The sequence below is a fragment of the Notamacropus eugenii genome, chromosome 5 (genome assembly GCF_028372415.1).
Source record: "Notamacropus eugenii isolate mMacEug1 chromosome 5, mMacEug1.pri_v2, whole genome shotgun sequence".
Lineage (NCBI taxonomy): Eukaryota > Metazoa > Chordata > Mammalia > Diprotodontia > Macropodidae > Notamacropus > Notamacropus eugenii.
The window spans coordinates 78,345,013-78,364,313 of record NC_092876.1 but is presented as its reverse complement, the minus strand read 5'-3'; the positions used below and the strand labels follow the sequence as shown (position 1 = coordinate 78,364,313).

Here is a 19,301-nt window from a genome sequence, read left to right as displayed (position 1 = left end):
GACTGAGAGGAAGATATAGCTCTGCCTCCAGGGACCATCACTCCTCCAGGATGGGGAGACACAGCTAGGATCTTTAAGAAGCCCCTGGTTGGAGAGATAGCCCTGCCCTCAAGGAACTCCCAGACTATGAGCAATATTGGGTATCCCCCAGGCTGGGGAAGTCAGGGAGAGTAACTAGCATCTTCAGGGAGACCCTAGACTGTGAGAAAGATTGGGGGACCCCTTAATGTGAGGCAGGGAGACACAGACCTTCTCTCAGAGATTGCCTGTCTAGAAGTCAGAAGCCACACTCAGGATGTGAAATGGGCTGATTCATCACCTCCTTCAGTCCTGAGATCAGCCCGGGGCCCCAAGGTCGGGTGGGGCAGAGAGTGGAGATCAAGAGCTGGGCATGAGAGAGGTGGCCGGGGTTCCTCTCCCCAGCTAGACCCAGGCCTTTCCTCCCCACAGGAATTTGTGATGATTGTAGTGTTTGGCATGGAGTACATAATTCGAGTCTGGTCTGCCGGCTGCTGCTGCCGCTACAGGGGCTGGCAGGGGCGCCTCCGATTCGCCCGGAAACCGTTCTGCATCATCGGTAATGGGTGGCTCTGACCTCTGACCCCTGGCCCAAGTCATGGCTCTTGACCTTAGCCATGATTCTGACCCCTGGTCGTGGTGTCAGACAATCCTTACTTTGGCCCCCAACCCTTTCCTCAATCCTCACCCCAGCTAATGCTGACTAGGAGCACTGGGGTGCCTAGTAGGAGCCTAATTCTCCCATGAGCCTCCTCTCTCTCTTTCCCTGCCACCTTGGTCCTAATTTGTGATAAATGACCTCTGATCCCAATCCTGAGCTCAAGGAGTTTAGGGGCTGTGTTCAGAGGAGGCCTCAGGCCCTCCAAGGGCATGCTCTGTGCCCCCACATGTGAGCCCCCACGTTCCTCACCTTCTTCCCTCCACCTCAGACTTCATCGTGTTTGTGGCCTCACTGGCAGTCATTGCAGCTGGTACCCAGGGGAACATCTTCGCCACATCTGCCCTGCGGAGCATGCGCTTCCTGCAGATTCTGCGCATGGTGCGCATGGACCGCCGTGGAGGGACCTGGAAGCTACTGGGCTCTGTGGTCTATGCACACAGCAAGGTACTTGGTAGGCCCCACCCAGCCAGGCCTTGGGAGAGGGCATCAAACCCTACAAGACAAGGAGATAATGGGAAGAGCTTTGGTGGGAAATCAGGGCCTGGTATTCCAATCTCAGCTCTGATACTTGTTGCCTTAAAGCTAATGCTCCCCTGCTTCTTTCTTTTTCCCTCCCCTCCCCTTCCCTTCTCTTCCCCAAGATGATGGATTTAAGTAGCATAGCCTGGACTTGAACACATACCTTCTAACTCCATCTGACACCCTTTCTATTAAATTTTGCTGTGGGATTCTAGACAAATCAATTCCCTTCTGTGGACCTCAGGTTCCCCATCTATAAAATGATGGGAATAGGACTGTTTGCTCTCTGGGGGTCCTTCCATTCTATGACTGGACCATGACTCATCCCAGAGTCAGCAGGCCTGGTTTTGAGAACTTAATATTTCCTTTTCTACAATGGGGAAGGTCAAACTTGGCCCTTCCAGTGAGGTCCAAGGAGAGAACAAAAGGGGAAGCCTTGGAGCTCTTCAAAGGGGGAGCACCACCTGACCCCAGGAGTAGTGGCTGCTGTAGAGGAAAGGGTGGGTAGGAGGACACTACACCCTCTCCCTGCCTTCTGGAGTAGTCTTCTCTAAGGGTTGACTATGCTGATTCCTCTATCCCAGGAACTGATCACCGCCTGGTACATTGGTTTCCTGGTCCTCATCTTTGCCTCTTTCCTTGTCTATCTGGCGGAGAAGGATGCCAACTCTGACTTCTCCTCCTATGCAGATTCGCTATGGTGGGGCACAGTAAGTCCTACTCCCACTCCTGCCCTGGCCCTTCCCACTACTTGTCCCTAAGGGCCTCCATAACTGCATCCTAAACAAACAGATCCCCTATGCTTGCATGCTTCCAAGGGACTGTATTTCCCACGTGGCCATTCCCCCAAGTGACTAGGCCTCTCCAAGTGAGGAGATAGATACCCACCCTGACTCCCAGCAATCCTGACCCCTGAGCCCTCCTGGCCTCTCTCCCCACAGATCACACTGACCACCATCGGCTATGGGGATAAGACTCCCCATACATGGCTGGGCCGGGTCCTGGCAGCCGGCTTTGCCTTACTGGGCATCTCCTTCTTCGCCTTGCCTGCTGTGAGTGTCCCTGAGTATTGCCAGCTCTGAGTAGGGTGGGAAGGCATGAGAACCCTAGGATACCTCCATCAGGAGGACAGGGCCAACCTCAAGATGTCCTGCACAGGGTGGAACTGGGGGTTGTCACTGCATGGAGACTAGGCACAAATACCCTCCCTCTGATTCCTGGGATAACCTAAGATAGTTCCCTCCTCTGGATTGAAAACAGTTGGAGCCTTGGGTTCTGAAGACCCTTAAGGGCTCTTAGGAACCAGTGTGACCTAGCCTGTTCTCACCTGGCCCACATTGAACCTGACATGGTGCCCTCATTCCTCAGGGCATTCTGGGCTCCGGCTTTGCTCTAAAGGTTCAGGAACAGCATCGCCAGAAGCACTTTGAGAAGCGCAGGATGCCAGCAGCTAACCTCATCCAGGTAAGTCCATTCACTTCAAACCAGCAAGCATTGATTAAGCACCCGGTATATAGCAGACACTCTGCTAGGTATTGGGGATAGAGAGGAAAGAAAGAAAGAATGAAAGAGGGAGGGAGAGAAGGAGGAAAAGAAGGGAGAAGAAAGGAACAGGAGAGAAAGATAGATGAGAGAAAGAAAAAGGAAGGAAGGAGGAAATGGAAAAGAAGGGGAAGGAATGATGAATGAAAGAAAGAGAAAGAAATAGCAAAGAAGCGAGGGAGAAAGAGAGAAAAAGGAAGGAAGGAGGGAAAGAGGGAAGGAAGGAAAGAAAGAATAAGGGAAGGAAAGAAAGAAGGGCTAGAAGGAGGAAAGGAAGGAAAAAAGAAAGGAGGGAGGAAAGAAGGAAGGAAGGAAAGAAGGGAGGGAAGGAAGGAGGAAAGGGAAGAAGGAAAAAGGAAAAAAGGAAGGAAGAAAAAAAGTCCTTGCTTTAAAAGAATGTGTATTTGCTGAGGGAAGCAGCATGCACACAGCTCGGTAAATACAAAATACATCGTCTATGAACATAAAGTAACTTAGGGAGGGGAGCATTGATTACGGGGTGGGGAGGCTTAGCAACGGTCTCCTCTAGGAGGGGGCAATTGAAGGGAGTGAAGCAGCCCTGAAGGCAGTCAGGGTTTGTAAAAAGGGAAAGGGAGGAGGGAGAGGATGGGTCAGGTTTGGAGTGCAGCCCATACACATGCACACTGGTAGCAAGTGAGTTGCTGTATTGGTAGAATTCTAGACCTGGAGTCAGGAAGACCTGAGTTCATATTCAGCCTTGGACACCTTCTAGCTGTGTGACCTAATGCAAGACCTCTCTGGACCTCTGTTTTCTCATGTGTAAAATGAAGGGATTAGACTTGATGGCCCCTTTTAGATGTAAATCTATAATCCTATGAAATGAAATGTCATGTTCAGGGAACAGTAATTAGGCCAATTTGACTGGAACATAGAGTGTATAAGTTTAATTAGCCTAGAAAGGTGGATGAGAAGCAGATTATGAAGTGCTTTAAATGCCTAACAAGGAAATTTTATATTTTGTTCTAGAGTTAACAGAGAGCCATGGAAGTTTTTTGAGTGAGGGACAACATGGCCAAACATGAGTTTAAGGAATGCTAATTTGAATGAATTGGAGTGGGGAGAAGCTGGAGTCAGGGAGACTGACTCCAATAGGAGGCAATTGCAGTAGTCCAGTGAAAGACGATGAGATCCTGAACCAAGGTGATCATGGGGGCAGAGAGGAAAAATGGGAAATATAAGAAATAGTGAAGAAGTTGAATGGACAAGGCTTGGCAGCTGATTGAGTGGGGCTGTGGTGAGGTGCAGAAGTGGCTCCTAGGCTGTGAACCTAACAGGAAAAATGATGGTACCCTGGAGTTTGGCAGGAAAGCTAATGAGTTCTGCTTTGGACTTGGTGAGTATGAGATGCCCGAGGGATATCCTGGGGAGACATCCAGGAGGCGGTGATGGGAGATGGGGCTGGACATGTAGATTTGGGACTTGTCTGCATGGAGAGACTAGCAGTATTCGTGGGAGCGGATGAGGTCACTGAGAGAAGTAATGTGGAGAAAGAAGAGAAAAAGGCCCAGAGTAGAGCCCTGGTGAACGTCCACATGGAAGGAGTGGGAGATGCAGAAGACACTGAGAAGGAGAGGTGGGATAGATAGGAGGAGAACTGGGAGTTAGCAGTGTCACAAAAACCCAGTGTGGAGAGCGTCTGTGAGGAAGGGGGTGGTCTCCGACATGGAATGCTGCTGTCAGAGGATTGAGGACTTAGGAATGGACTTGGGGGTAGGGAGCAGTGCTGGCTTTCTGGTGCAGTTGGTACCTCCCTATCCGGTGCCAATCTGCTGCCCACCCCAGGTGGCCTGCTTGAGAAGCTCCAGGCCTAGGGGCACAAACTGAGGATAAGGAGAGAGGAACTGCATTCAACATTATTTTTTATTGCTATCTTTTGTTTTTACATCATCTTCATTTCTAAATATATCCCTCCTCCCTCTCCTCCCAATCATCCCTTGTAATAAAGAATGAAAAAAGAAAGAAAAGGAAAAAAAGAACAGGAGCTGCATTTCAGTCCAGGAGCCTCTTGAAGGCCAGGAGCTGGGTGAGGATAGGAAAACTGGAGCACACATGTCAGCCAGCCCCCTGTCTCTGATTTGGGACCCCTGGTACAGACAACCATGGGGGAGGGGCATTGTGTGTTTGTAGGAATGAAGTAGGAGCAGGGCTAGGTGGTGGAGTAGGGAGATACCCAGATTTGAAGTTAGAGATCTTGGGTTGGAATCCTGACCATCCCACTTGCCACCTCATGTGTTCTTGGGCAAGTTCCTTTCCCTCTTGGGGCCTCAGTTTCCCCATCTGTATAATGAGGAGGTTGAACTAGATGATTTCTGAGGTCCCCTTTGGCTCTCAGTTCCATGGAGTTGGATGCTAGGCTGCTCTAAACTCAGCCCTGTGGTGGTCTCTTTCTACTCCCTGAACCTCCCCTCCCCCTGCCAGCTTGGGCTCTCTGCCCAGAAGAAGCCACTGGGGTGACTACCTCCTCCACCTGATCCCCTGTTACCGCCATCCTTTACCCCAGAGCACATGTCCTGGACATCCTTGGCAAGGTCTCTGGCTGACCACCCCTTCTCCATTTAGCACCTTGTTATCTCCCGTCCTCTCCTCCCACACACAATGGCCTCCTCATGCCTGTCCCCATCCCTGTGGGGACATTGATTTAGGCTGCTGGTACAAGCTCTGTCTGAGACAGCTGGCATTGTGGCTCCCCCATAATTAATGAGTGGCTTCCAAGGCCTCTGCCTGCCATAGAAATATACCCATCCTGGGAAGCAGACCCAGGTGAGGTGGGTGAGCTCTAAAGGACAAGTGAGAGCCAAGGCAGCTGTGAGTGAGGCTTCTGGGGTGGCTGCATCTGTTCCTCAGCCCCCAATCAGTCCCCGTGGCCATCCTCCACGGTGGTCCCTCTCTCATTCCTCCCTTCTCCCACTTTGGTTTCCTCCACCATTTCTATATAGATCCTTCCTTTAGTCTTAGCTCCGGGATGGTATAAGTGGAAATAATAATATTAACTGACATCTGTGTGTGTGTGTGTGTGTGTGTGTGTATGTGGTTGGTTTACAAAACATGCTACATACAAGAGTGCTCAATTGAGAATCTGGTTCAGAATTCCTGGCTTTGCTATTTACTCCCTGCATGGACTTGAGCGAGCCCTTTAGCCCACTGGGACCTCTCTGTGAAACAAAAGCATTGGATTAGATGGCTTCTACATCTTATGTTCCTTCTCTTTTGCCCTTCTCAACCTCCCCTTCCCCATTTCCTTCAACCTCCCCAATCTCATACCCTTCTGTATGCAGACCCAAGAGAAGGATGCTAACTCCTTCCATCTCTTCTCATCCAGTTCAGGGCCTCCTTTCAATTTGGGACTTTTGGTCTAGCGCCCTCTGGTGACAATGCATGACCACTACAAGAAGCATGTGATGGTTTGACTAGACCTGGATTGGATTAAGAACAAGGATTTAGATATTAGAAGATAGTAGATTTGGAGTTGAAAGAGATTTTAGAGGTCATATAGTCCATCCTTCCCCCATTTTGAAGATCAAGAAACTTTAGACCCAGAAAGGTAGGATGAATTCCCCAAAGTTACCCAAGAAGTAAGTGGCAGTCAAGTTTTGAACTAAGGTCCTACCATCATCTTGCTTCCCTTATTCAAGCCCCATAATTTTACAAAGGAGGAAACTGAGGCCCAGAAGAAGGAAGTGATTTTCCCAAGGTTCCTTTGCCGAGGTACTGGAACTGAGATTCAAACCCAGCTCTCCTGACTAAAGGCCCAATGCTTGAACTTGAATCAAGGTGGGTAAGGAGGAGGTGTGATGAATACCTTGTTTCCATCAGGCTGCCTGGCGCCTCTACTCCACTGACACAAGCCGAGCCTACCTGACAGCCACCTGGTACTACTATGACAGTATCCTACCATCTTTCAGGTAGGTGCTTCTGGGGCCTACCCTGGGGGAAGGGGAGGTATTGGGTCAGTGGGAGATGAGAATCTACCAGCTTCTGAGCACCAGCTGCCTAAAAGATTCTTGGGTCTTAACCTAGGATGTAGGAGGTGTGGGTGAGTGGGGCAGGAACCAGAGATCTCAGAATGGGGTGGGGTAGGGGCAGGCAGTAACCAGACCCCCTAGGGAGTGGAGGATAATCCACATTGGCCAGTGGGTTGTGGGGTCAGGCTATTGAGTGGTTGATCATGAGATGTGAATCTCAGTTTCTTCATCTGTAAGATGAAAATAATAGTTTTCATGCCCTTTCTTCACAGTGTTGTTACAAGGATAGTCAGGTTTTGTAAACCTTAAAATGCCTTAGAAGAGAAATTTATTATTGTTGATAAAATTATTATTAGTGGTATTCAGCAGGGTTCTCCAGGAATCTCTAATCTCCCACTCCCAAGTGTCTCCTTGACCATCCTGGGGGAATGAGAGAACACTGGCACTGGGCTGGGTAGATGCAGATCACCCCCCTGCCCTCTGCTTGAGTGCTGCACATATGGGCAGAGGCAGAAATACTTTATGTCTAGCTTTGTGGTGCCCAGCAATTCTGGATCTGTCCCTTAAGCAAAGCAGCTCCCATCTGCCCTGGCAAGTGAAAGGGTGATGGACCAGTGCCGGAGGCTCTTTATCCCAGTATGGGGATGGGGTGGGGGCATGAAAGGATAGGAAGCCTGCATGTAAATACAAGTCTGTGTCAAAGGATAGGGTGCCCCACCAGCTCACTCAATTTTGTGCCTAATTGTCTGGGCTGCTCCCAGTGCCTAGGCTGTCTACATTTGGTGGGCAGCACTGGGGGAAGGGGATGCCTCCAGCTGCTGAAGGGTTAACCTGTGTCCACTCCAGTGGACGACTTGGAGGGGGTGGTTATTAATAGCACACCCAAGGTGGAAGGAAATGCCCTGGGGTGGGGGGAGCTGCCCGTCCCAGGGGCCCCAGGCTGGAGCCTGTGCCCCCGGGGCATCATTCAGTCCCATGGGAGCAGAGCTATTAGGGGGAGGATGCTGAGCTCAGCGATCCCCCCTTCCCCCGCTCTAAGCCTGCTCATCGCTTTTCCGCCTACTTAGCTCCTCAGCTCCTTGGTGGAGGACCAGCTGCTGAGTCCCTGCCTCCTCCACACCTGGTTTTCCCTCTCCCTTCCCCACTTCCCTGAAGCCTCCCTGGTGGGGCCGCTCTGCAAGGAAGCAAGAGAAAACATAAGAGGAGAGAAGAAAGGCTGGAGGGAGTTTACTCCCCATCTGCTGCCATGTTCCTCCCCTCCCTCCTGAGAGGTTGCCCAGAAGACCCCCGTACCCACTGCCTGCCCCAAAGAGGGCCAGGTTGTCTGAGAACAATGAGGGACCCTTCTGCAGGCTAAGGGTTCGCTGGGGGTTAGTAAGGCGGAGACCTTAAGGGGAAGTTCAGCATGTGGGGGGGTCTGGGGTCAGTGGTCACTATAGGGTGGGATGGTAAGAAAAAGCTATGACCTTAGCTTGGGTGACCTTGGGCAAACCACTTCACTTGACCCTAGAGCTCCTGCTAGGATGGTCCCTTAGCTTGGCTGGGGTTGGGGGAAGAGGGGATGTGGCCCAGGTAGGACAGAATCACCCCTTAGCTCATACCTGAATAGATGAACCCTGAGCTCCTAAGTAGCTGAAGAGTTAACCCTTTAGCTCCTGGAGGGATAAGTTTTTAGTTTCTAGGGGCCAGCTCCCTAGTTCTGGAGGAATCACCCCAGAATTTCTGGATAGATGGCCTCTTAGCCCCTGCAATGATCATACCTTAGTTCCTTTAGGAATTGCTCTTAGCTCCTGGAGATATTTCACCTGAATCAATTCAGTTATTCACTCTGTTAACCAGCATTCAAGAGCTGGTTAACATGTCAAACATTTTGCTGGGTACCAGGGATACAAGTATAAAAGTGAGGAATTCCCCCAAAATCTAGACAGAGAGGACTTAAAAAGGGGGTGGAGGTAGGGCTGGAGAACTCCCTTACTCTAGTCTCTTCTGAGGCACAGGCTCCTGGAGCTTGTCAGGATAGCAGAAAGACGGGTCTCCCAGAGACTGTGCCAGGGCCATCTTGGAGTCAACCTCACTCTAGAGAACGGGGAGGAGGGAGAAATGGCCCTTTAGGCCCAGGCTCCTGGAAGAGAGAGAAGGCCAGAATCTGCCTCCACCTCATCCAGGCTCCAGTAACTCCTCCCATTTTGTATCTACATCCCGCCTGCCCCACAGAGAGCTGGTAATATTATTTGAACACGTGCGGCGGGCCCGTAATGGGGGCCTGTGGCCCGTGGAGGTGCGGAGGCCACCCGCGCCCACTGGAGCACCTACCCGATGTCAGACCTTCGCCACCTGCCACCGGCCGGGCAGTGCCTCCTATTGCCCTGGGGAAAGGTAGGGGCCCCTTGACAGGGCCGGCTCCTCCTCCTGTCCTCTCCTCCTTGTCCTCTCTCACTCTCCTTCTCTCCCTCTGGCTTGCTCTCTCCTTGCTGGGCATAGGTCTTCTCTGGCCATGCTCCCAGCAGCGCCTCTTCTCCAGCAGGCATGTGCCAGCCTCCCTGCCAGGTAAGGTGGATGGGCATTGGAGGGGGTGGCACAGAACCCAGGTCCCTGGCACCTCCCGGGGTGATGAAGGAGAACATCCTAGGAGTAGGATCCAGCCTCAGTGAAGGAGGAGCTAGGTGCCCAGGATCAGGGCAGGGTTGGAGGTGGTAACTGGGGTTCTGACCCAGCTGGGGCAGGTTGCTTTGGCAGAAGCCATAGAATTGGAGTCAGGGGCCTCACAGAGTCTCAGAGCTGGGAGGGCTCCCCTAGTCCAGCTCCAGCTTGAGCCTCTGTCTGAACATCAGGCAGTTTTTCCCTTTAGTTGCGCCTCTAACAGCTGGTCTTGCAGAAATAATAATATTTTACGTTTACATAGTATTATAAGGTTTGCAAAGCACTAGGTACCTGCAAGAGGACCACGCTTGGTAGGAGTCAGGATGAGGCAAGGTCTCCAGCTCTGAACCCTGGTTGGCTATATAATAACTGGCCAACTCTCTTCCAAGTCTACACACCTCATTTTCCTCCTTTGTGAAACAAGGAGTTTCCTCCAGTGACACCCAGTCCTCCTTGATGATGGTGGCTTTGGTAAATGACTTCCCCCTCTCTGGGCCTCAGTTTCCCCCTCTCTACAGGCAGCTGTATAGGATGGGGGCTCTCTAAGAGCCTTTCTAATTTGTGTTCCTACACCAGGAGAGGATCCTTAGCAACCAAGAATTCATGGGTTGTCAAGGATGATCCATTTGGGCACATCCTGGAGAAAACCCCTGACATTGTCTCCTCATCCCCCATGACTTTTCCACCACCTGCCTCACCACTCATGCCATTGTCATCTGTCTCTTTCTCTCTCTCTCTCCATCTCTGACCCCTTCCCTCCCTCCCTCCCTAAATCCCCCCCATCCCATTCCTCCTGGGAAGTTGGAGAGAGGAGGAGGCCGCTGGCCACAGGTGCTTACGGCTCAGGTAATCTTCAGTTGGCAGCTGGGGGAATGGCGTTGTCTGTGATGCCCGCCGAGCCCTCATCCTCTAGGGTGTGTGTGGGGAGGAAGGGGGACATGATCTACTATACCTGGAGTGCTGTTGATGGAGCAGGTGTTGAAGACTGAACCCTGATCTACTGATTGAAAAGTGGTACAGGAGGGGGCAGCTAGGTGACACAGTGGATAGAGACCTGGCCCTGGAGTCAGGAAGACCTAAGTTCAAATTTGGCCTCAGATACTTACTAGCTGTATGACCCTGGGCAAGTCACTTAACCCCGATTGCCTCAACAACAAGAACAAAAGAAAAAAGAAAGAAAGAAAGAAAAGAAAAATGGCACAGGAGAAAGGGCACTAAATGCTAGGACTAGAGGACTTGGGTGTGAATCCTGCCTCTGATGGTTTTTAAAATTGTGTTACCTTGGACAAGTCACTTAACTCCCCTGGGTCTCATTTTCCTTTTCTGTAAAATGAGGGGAGTGGGCTAGTTGACTTCTGAGATCCATTCCAGCTCTGCATCATTTCCCTTCTCTGAATTTCGGTTTCCCCTTCTATAAAATGAAGGGCAGACCGTGTAGTGACAGAGCCGTGACCTGGGAGTCAGGAGACCTTGCTTTGCTGAGTCCTAACCTCAGACCACCAGGTCTCCTCCCCTGTGAGCCTCAGCCTTCTGTAAAATGAGAGAATTGAAGTAATTATTCACTAAGCTCATTTGGAGTACCGGGTCATGCGCTCTCTGATGTGCTTCCAAAGCTTAGATTCTCTAATCTTTGATGGAGGTGTCCGGAGACTTGGGACAGCACCCCCTTCCCCACTCCAGCCTCCTCCCCATAGAGCACCTGTGATGTTGCCCCCCTGAGCTGTCTCCTTGAGGTGGGGGATGAGTCTGTATGGATGTGGGATGAGCCTTTGCAGGCTCTGGGCCCAAGAAAACCCCTTCTTCTGTTTTTGTGTATAGGACTTAGTGAAGTCCTCCAGAGGGGTTGGTTTTGGACCTGCCATCAGCCCCAGGTGTAGAATTTTCCCAAGTTTCCTTCTGAACCAGAGATCTCTGTCTGGGTGGGAGTAACAGTGACCCCTCCCTCCTCCCTTTTCCCCCTGGGCTATGGGGATGTTCATCTTCCCTTGGAGATTTTTTTTTTTTTGTGCATCTTCAGAGAGGTAAGACTTCTGCTACAGATACTTAGAGAATTAGTGGTGGATCTCCAGGCATTTGGGAGGAGGGTGCATGTAGGGAAGGGGACCTTGCTTCTATGTCTGTCACAGACTCAAGTATCATCTCTTCCATTACCGTCCCTCTCTCCACCATTCTTCTTTTGTCTCCATCTTATCATCTCTTCTTAACACTCATTCTCTCTCCCTGAGCCCTCTTGCAAGTGTCCATCAGGATCTGCCTCCCAGAGGCCCAGAGCTTCCTGGTTTTAAACCTGATAGGGGACAAAGGGACACCAGTGTGAGGCAGGAAGGAGAGGAGTCATGGGGAGTATTATGGGTAGTCTTTTTCCATCAGCTGCTGTGTGTCCTTGAGAAAACTGCTTAACCTCCCTGGGCCTTTCCCTCCCAGAGGGGATGGCAGAGCCCTGCAGGGTATGTTCACTGGGGACTGGAGGGAGGGCTAGGTAGGGAGGAAGTACCTCTGCCATCCCTTCCCTGGATAGGCATCTGAAGGTGCAGGGAATGTGGGAAAAGGAGGGAAAGGTGGGGCCCACCCCTATTGAATGGACAAAATGGATTGTTCCAGGCTTGGTTTTCTGCTCCTATGTAGGGCACCAGGAGCTCAGCTGGTCCCCCGGGAATCACCAGGAGTAGTTAACCCTTCCCTCTTCTTACCAGACAAGTTCTCTTCTATGGCAGCGAGGATGACTCAGAGGAGCCCTGGATGGGGAGTAGGGATTAGGGATGTGGTGGAACCAGGAGCAGGGCATTCAGGCAGGTTTAGGGTGTGGTTATTGGGACAGACTATGTGGGGAGTCTGAGATTTGGGTACATGAGAGCCTGAGGATGAGGATATGGAAAGGATGAAACCTGGTTGAGGATTATGGATGGGAAGAGTATTCCCCCCCCCCCCCCCCCCCCCCGCCACCTCTTGGCCACACTGCAATTTCTGTTCAGTCTAGAGGAGAGAACTGGGCCATGGGGACACGTAGGTTGGGAACAGTAGCTGCAGTGGGGAAGAACCCATGTCCATCTGGGGCAGTTTCTGCCCATCTGTCCCCAGAGCTGCTAGGTGGGCACATTGGGCCTGACATATACCTGGCAGAATCCCACCTCTCCTCCATTGGCCCCAGCCCCTCGGCCTCAGCCCTGGAAGAAAGGCTCCTTCAGCCTGGGTCCCCGTGGGGCGCTATCAGGGAATGCCTCACTTCTTTGCCCCAGTGTCAAACAGATCTATCTCAGGCTGAGCTGGGCATAGGCAGACTCTTTGGAAGAACTGCAGGGCTGGGTGAAGCAGACTAGGAAACAGAAGTCAAAATGAGAATCAAGAAATTCCAGAGCCTCCCAGAAGAGAAGAATGCAGGGGCCTCTCCTCCAATTCCTGTCTCCACAACTGTGTCTTTCCCACAGCTTAAGAATGGCCACACCAGAGCCGAGCCTCTGCCTGGGGAGCCGGGAATCATATAGGTAGCACTGGGCAGATGGAGTGCCATGAAGCAAGGCCTGGAGGCACCCGGAGTCCTCCTGGCCATCCCAAGGGATCTTGGCTTTCCAACCTGGATTCCAAAGTCACTTAGAAACAACCCCCTACTGGCAGAAAGGGTAATTAAGCACCAGTGCTCACCTCAAGCTCAAAGCACTGAGAGGTGGCCCTTGGATGTTGCTCCCATAAAATCCTATGCCCATCTGTGTGTCTGTGTCTCTGTGTGTGTCTGTGCACCCTCCCGGAGTTGAGAAGGAGGCATGGCGCTGTACCAGGGATAGGTGAGAATAGTCTGGGGCAGCCTAGTACCTGTGAGCATTGGAGAGCACGTAGCACAGTGCCTGGCACATAGTAGGCGCTTTATAAATGGTAACTATTATTATTTTTTGGTGGTCACTAGTCTGAGAGTTCAGGGAAAAGGACCTATCCATCTACCTCCCCCTATCATCAGAGCAGAAGTTGACATTTGGGCCTGGCTCTGAGGTCCTGACATTTCATTTATCCATACATCAACAAACATTTGTGTGCCGGGTTCTAGGCTAGACAGTGGGGACAGGGAAACAAAAGTGTCTGCCTGTGGGGGCCAGCCTTCCACATGCCATTGTGGGTGTGGGAGTAAGGGCCCTTCCAAAGGAGAGTTTCTGGCTTCTTCAGGATGGATCAGGGAAGCAGAGGTCCCAGAGTTTGGCCCAGGAAAGGAGGGCCTGGATAAGCTTCCTGGCCCTTTGTTCTCTGAGGGCTGATCAGATTCTGCCTGGTGGCTGGGCATAGGCTGCAGATGTGGAACTTCCCTTGCACCTGGCAGCCTGTGAGTCCATCCTTTCTTTGGCCAGAGTGGCAGACACTTAGGCCCCTGGATACCAAGGCTCCTCCTTCAGGGAGCATCCACCCCAGGCTGGGGCTGTGCCCATACGTAACCTTTGCTTGCCTGCCCCCACTAACCTCTCTCTACTCGTGTCTCATTCTCAACTTTCCAGCCAAATGTTTAGTAATAAACGGAGTTTCTTTCGGATCCACGCCAGCTGGAGACCGAGGTACCGGCGCCTGGCCTGCCTCCTGTCCCCGGCCTCCTGCCCAGATGGGAGCATGGGAGCCGGGGAGCCTATGAACAGGGCATGGGGTGCATGCCGCCTGCCCCCTCTTCCCTGACCTGGCATGTCTGGTGGCACCATGGGTTATAACCTGTATTGCTGCTCCTGGAGCAGGGGCAGGGGCCGGTGGGCATTTTTCCATCCTGTAATGGGACGGTACATCTGTAGCTGGATATTTCATAGCTTCAGAAACAGGCATGCATGGGGACCTCCCCACAAAGCCTCCTCCTAGCCCTAGAGGGTTTGTCCCAGACATGATGACCTAGTGGAAAGAGCACAGCACTGAGGTCCAAAGGACCTGGGTTCTAGTACTGGCACTGCCACTGACTCACTGTGTGACTCTGAAAAAATTAACTTCTCTGAGCCTCACTTTCCTCTTCTGTAAAATGAAGAGGTTGTGGCAGGTCCCTTCCAGTTCTGAATCCTGTGTTCTAATGATATTCCTAGCTGAAAAGAGTCCTGAATGGGAAGCCCAGAGGTCTGGATTCAAGGCCAGTTCTGCTCCTGACCTACTGTGTGACTGAGCAAGTCCTTCACCTCTGTTCCTCATTGTTCCTCTCTGCAAATTGAGATTTGGAAGGGCTGATCTCTAAGGGTCCTTCCAACTCCGATGTTCTTGGAATCTAGGAGACTAGGATTCCTGGATGTTCCCCCTGCCCCATTGTAGACTGGGCTAAATCAGTGACTGGGGAGAGAGCGCTCAGCAGAGCCTAGAGCTGTGCCTCAGCTTCACCCAGAACCTTAAAGACTTCACTCTAGAATCACCTAGAACAACATCCAAGAGAGGGAATCCTCTGCTTTTCTTTGCCTTCCTCAAGTCTAATGGAGCAAGGCTTCATCTTGGACCAGTCTAGGGAGGCTAGGACCTGACCTCCCAACGCTGGGGTGCACCAGGAAGGCTGTAGCAAACTTCCCATGTACCAGGAGAATTACTGAGCAAACACTCCTTTCAACTAATGTTCCTCTCCCAATCCCTCACCTTCCCCCTCATCTTCCCTACCACTTGTCCAGCCTTGCAAGTAGACCTTGCTTTAAGCAATCATAACCCCAGTGAAACAAACCTTGGTGAACAACCATTCCCTGGCTGAAGGAAGCAGATCTGTCCCATAATGCTTTTTGGAGAATGGGGCTATTCATTTTCCCTTAGGGCGTTTCTCTTTTCCCTATATTTTATGCAATCTGTATGTTTTCTGAAAACTGAGAGGCACCCACACTGAATGCATTAAGGGTGGGATCCCCCTGCATTAGACCTCTGTCCCGTACCTGGTACCTCTCCAAGGATGATGGCTAAGCTGGCACCTCGGGATCAATCAGAATGGCAGCCCAAGAATGAAGCATGGCAGCTAAGGTTCTAGGTTCCAGAACTGAAGATCTCTGGTTCTAGATTCTACTCTCAGCATGATCCACAGGGATCTAGATTCTGGAATTTTGAGGTTCCTAAAATTCTCTTAATTTCAGCATGATTTTCAAAGTTGTAAGCTCTTGGACTTCATAGTAGTGTTTGAGTTCTCCCTATGTCAACATTACCTACAGGGTTCTAGGCTTTGGGACTTTACAGATCCTGGCTCTCCTAATATCAGCATGGGTTTCTAGGTTTTGAGATTTTGAGAACCTGAGTTCTAGAGTTTCCTAATCTCTGCTTAGAACCCCACCTCTCAGCCCTGGGAGAAGCTAAGCTCCACCATCCCCTGTGCCCTCCAAGCCCAAGTGAGGAGGGAAGTCCCCTCTGTCCCTAGGGCTTCTGGTTACCAGACGGAAGGACTACACAGGTGGTTGGGCAGGAGAGGAGGGGGCTGCTTGTCAGCATGTGGCAGACCTTATAAGACTGACAGAACTATTAGAAATTTGAGGCATGCACAGACTCCTAAACTTTCTCCCTGGCTGAGGGGATGTTCTGGAGCACCTTGGGGAACCTGGCTGAGCATGCTGGTTGGGATGAGTTAGATGCCCCCCATTTGTCTCCTTTTCTCTGCCTGTCCCCTGGAGTCCCTTCTAAAAGGTCCACAGGTCCAGGCACCCCTACCTGCTCCTGGCTCCAGGGATGTCCCCACTCATCCCGGCTGCCTTCTTGAAGGCGCCCCTGGTTTCAGTCTTTGCCTCTCATACCCCATCTGGCCCTCCATACCATGACCTCTGGCATGGAATTTAGAAGATGGGGGAAACTCTTTCTTCCCCAGACCCTTGCCCCTGAAACCAGTGCCTTTCCCTGCCCTCCCACGTGCCCAGGAGCATCCCAGAGAGGAGCCGACTCAGCCTCCCTCCTTTCAGGTCTACTTCCCAGAGTCCCTGCTCTTTGACTTGACCTTGTTGTGACCTCAGGCCAGCTCTCACAATACCATTGGTGCCAGGCACCCTGGAAGTTTGCGTGTATAGAGAGGGTACCTTTGGGGCTGTGATCAGAAGTTCACAGGAGTGGGTGCTGGGCTCTGCCACTTATTACCAGTGTGAACTTGGGCAAGTCTCTTCCCCCGAGCCTCAGTTTCCCTATCTGTAAAATGAGAATGTTGGATAAGGAGATGACTTTGAATGTCCTTTCCAGGTCTAAATCTTATGACCGGTCTTCTTCCTACCTAAGCTATAGGGCAGTTTTCTGGGAGAAGGAGGAACAACCTTGTTGTAGGAATTGGCGTGTGCTTGTGTAGATCACGCCTACAAAAACAGCCTGATGGTGGCAGCCAGAGTACCTAGGTTTTGGGATACTGAGTTTTTTGTTTCAACAAGTTACGGAGTAGCCAATGCCTAGAAAATAGGTTTTGTTCAGCGGGGTTACTCCAAGTATGCCAGACAAGATGGTCCTTGGAGGAGAACAGAGAAAAACCAGCAGGGGCAAACCCAGTATTTTTGCTCCCTCTTTCTGCCATCAAAGCGCCTTAGGGGACCCAGGGGCACAGTCCTTCTCTCTGGAGCCAGGAGAATGTGAAGGCGCTCACCCTCGCCCATGCACCAGGTGCCCTGGAAATAGACTCTGCCTGACTCAGGGCAGATAACCTTTGGAAAGCTCTGAACCCCACTCTCTTCAGGGGGCCTCCTAGAAAATGCCACCCCCAGTTTCCCTGAGGCTCAAGATGAGTCTCCTCCCAAAGCCCACCTTTGAGAGTATCTGAGAGTATCCTTGAACCACCAAACGCACATTATTTGTTTTTGCTTAATGACGAAACAAAGAAGGAATGTATAGAAACTCTGTCTTAAGAATAGTCCACACTACTGTGTCCCAGATCAATCAGTTGGTCAACAAGCATTTATTATGTGCCTTCTGTGTGCCAGGCATTGCTAGGCAATGGAGAAGCAAGGACAAAATTAAATGGTTCCTACCTTCCCAGAGCTTAGGGCCCATCAATGTCCTTAACATTCTGTTTGTGCCCTTTCCCTATGGCTCTGTGTCTGTGCCCCTTTCTCCAAGCTTTCCTCCCAGACAGGAGACTGGGAGGCTGGCAGTTCTCCTCTTGGCCTCCAATGTCCTCCTGCCAAGGTGTGCCTCCTCTGGCACTACAGCATCCACTCATCCAAGTTTAGGCAGGGCCTGAATGAGGCTGTTGAGATGTCTTTAAAGTCCACAGGTCAGAGTCAGAATCACAGACTCTCAGAGTAGGAAGAGACTTCAGTGACCATCTAGTGCCTGTACTTGACAAGTGGTCATCTATCCTTTGCCCGAGGTCCTCCCAAGAGAGGGGACTCACTGGTGCCGGAGGCAGCTAGGGCTATTTTGGGGGCAGCTCTGTTTGTTGAGAAGTTTTCCCTAAATCTTCCTTTCTGTCATTTCCATCCAGTTCTGCCCTCTGCGGCCGTGCAGAATCTTTGATCTACATTCCCTTATGGAGATAGTTGTTTAATAAAAAGACAGAATGGAGGTCCCGAAGTACAGGTTATATATATCACACGCATATATTTGCATAATTTAGACACACTCACCTATATAAATAAACAGATACTTGAACACCTAGGCATACGCAAGTGTATCTCTCTCTCTCTATCTATGTGTGTATATATATATTAATATGTATATATACATACCCATAAGTACCATACATACTCACACAGGTGAACACATACATGTGTATGATGGACAATATACCAGAGACCCTGGCCATGCCCAACAGGAAACGCTATAGATTTTCATTTTTTTTAGTAGGGAGAGAACTCCAAATACACTCATGCCCCTCCCTCCCTTTCCTCCCTTATTTAATATTTTATTCTTTCCCAATTGCATATAAAAACAGTTTTAACATTCTTTTCCCCCAAAATTTTGAGTTCCAAATTCTCTCCCTCCCTCCCTTCTCCCCTCACTGAGAAGGCAAGCAATTTAACATAGATTATACATATGTAGTCACCCAAAACACATTTCCATATAAGTCATTCTCTGAAAGAAAACACAGACAAAAAAACCCAACCCCCCAAATAAAGTAAAGAAAAAATATCTTTGATCTGCATTCAGGCTCTACCTATTCTTTCTCTGGAGATAGAGAGCACCTTTCATCATAAGTCCTACAGAATTGTCTTGGATCATTGTATTACTGAGAATAGCTAAGCCATTCGTAGTAGAATATCTTACAATATTACTGTGTACAATGTTCTCCTGGTTCTGCTTATTTCACTTTGCACTAGTTCATGTAAGTCAAAAGACTTACATGTTTTTTCTGAGAGTATTCTGCTCACCATAATTTCTTAAAGCTCTATAGTATTCCATCAAAATCATATACAACAACTTGTTCAGCCATTCCACAATTGATAGACATCCCCTGAATTTTCATTCTTTGCCACCACTGAAAGAACTGTTATAAAGATTTTTGTACATATAGACCTTTTTCCTTTTTGTTTTTTATCCTTTTGGGATACAGATCTAGTAGTGGTATTGCTTGGTCAAAGGGTATGCATGGTTTTATAGTCCTTTGGGCATAATTCCAAATTGCTCTCCAGAATAGTTGAATCAGTATACAACTTCACCAGTAGCATATTAGAGTTTTAATTTTCCCACATCCCCTCCAACATTTGCCATTTTCCTGTTCTGTCAGATTAGCCAATCTGACTAGTGAGGCAGCAGCTCAGAGTTGTTTTGATTTTAATTTCTCTCATCAATAGTGATTAAGAGCATTTTTATATGACTATAGATAGCTTTGATTACTTTGAAAACTGCCTGAGGGAGGCAGTGGTCAGAAGCAAAACACTGATGAGGAGGGAAAGGGTGAAAGGAGAGAGCAAAGTATAAATAGGGGGAAAATAGGATGGAGAGAAAGACACAGTTAGCAATCATAACTATGAATGTGAATGGGATGAACTCTCCCATGAAATAGAAGCAGATAGTAGAGTGGATTAAAAACTATAATCCTACATTATGTTGTTTACAAGAAATAC

The 19,301-nt window shown here is 50.1% G+C and overlaps 1 protein-coding gene across 2 annotated transcripts in view; it reads left to right on the top strand.

Annotated features, from left to right (window-relative positions):
- Positions 1-19,301, top strand: part of KCNQ4 (potassium voltage-gated channel subfamily Q member 4) — a 74,845-nt gene that overhangs the window by 44,715 nt on the left and 10,829 nt on the right. For both annotated transcript variants that reach the window (XM_072609898.1, XM_072609899.1), the window contains exons 3-9: positions 451-577; positions 948-1,123; positions 1,783-1,908; positions 2,140-2,250; positions 2,567-2,662; positions 6,575-6,663; positions 8,938-9,099. In XM_072609898.1, the coding sequence (XP_072465999.1) occupies positions 451-577; positions 948-1,123; positions 1,783-1,908; positions 2,140-2,250; positions 2,567-2,662; positions 6,575-6,663; positions 8,938-9,099 (887 nt within the window). The remainder of the gene's footprint in view (positions 1-450; positions 578-947; positions 1,124-1,782; positions 1,909-2,139; positions 2,251-2,566; positions 2,663-6,574; positions 6,664-8,937; positions 9,100-19,301) is intronic.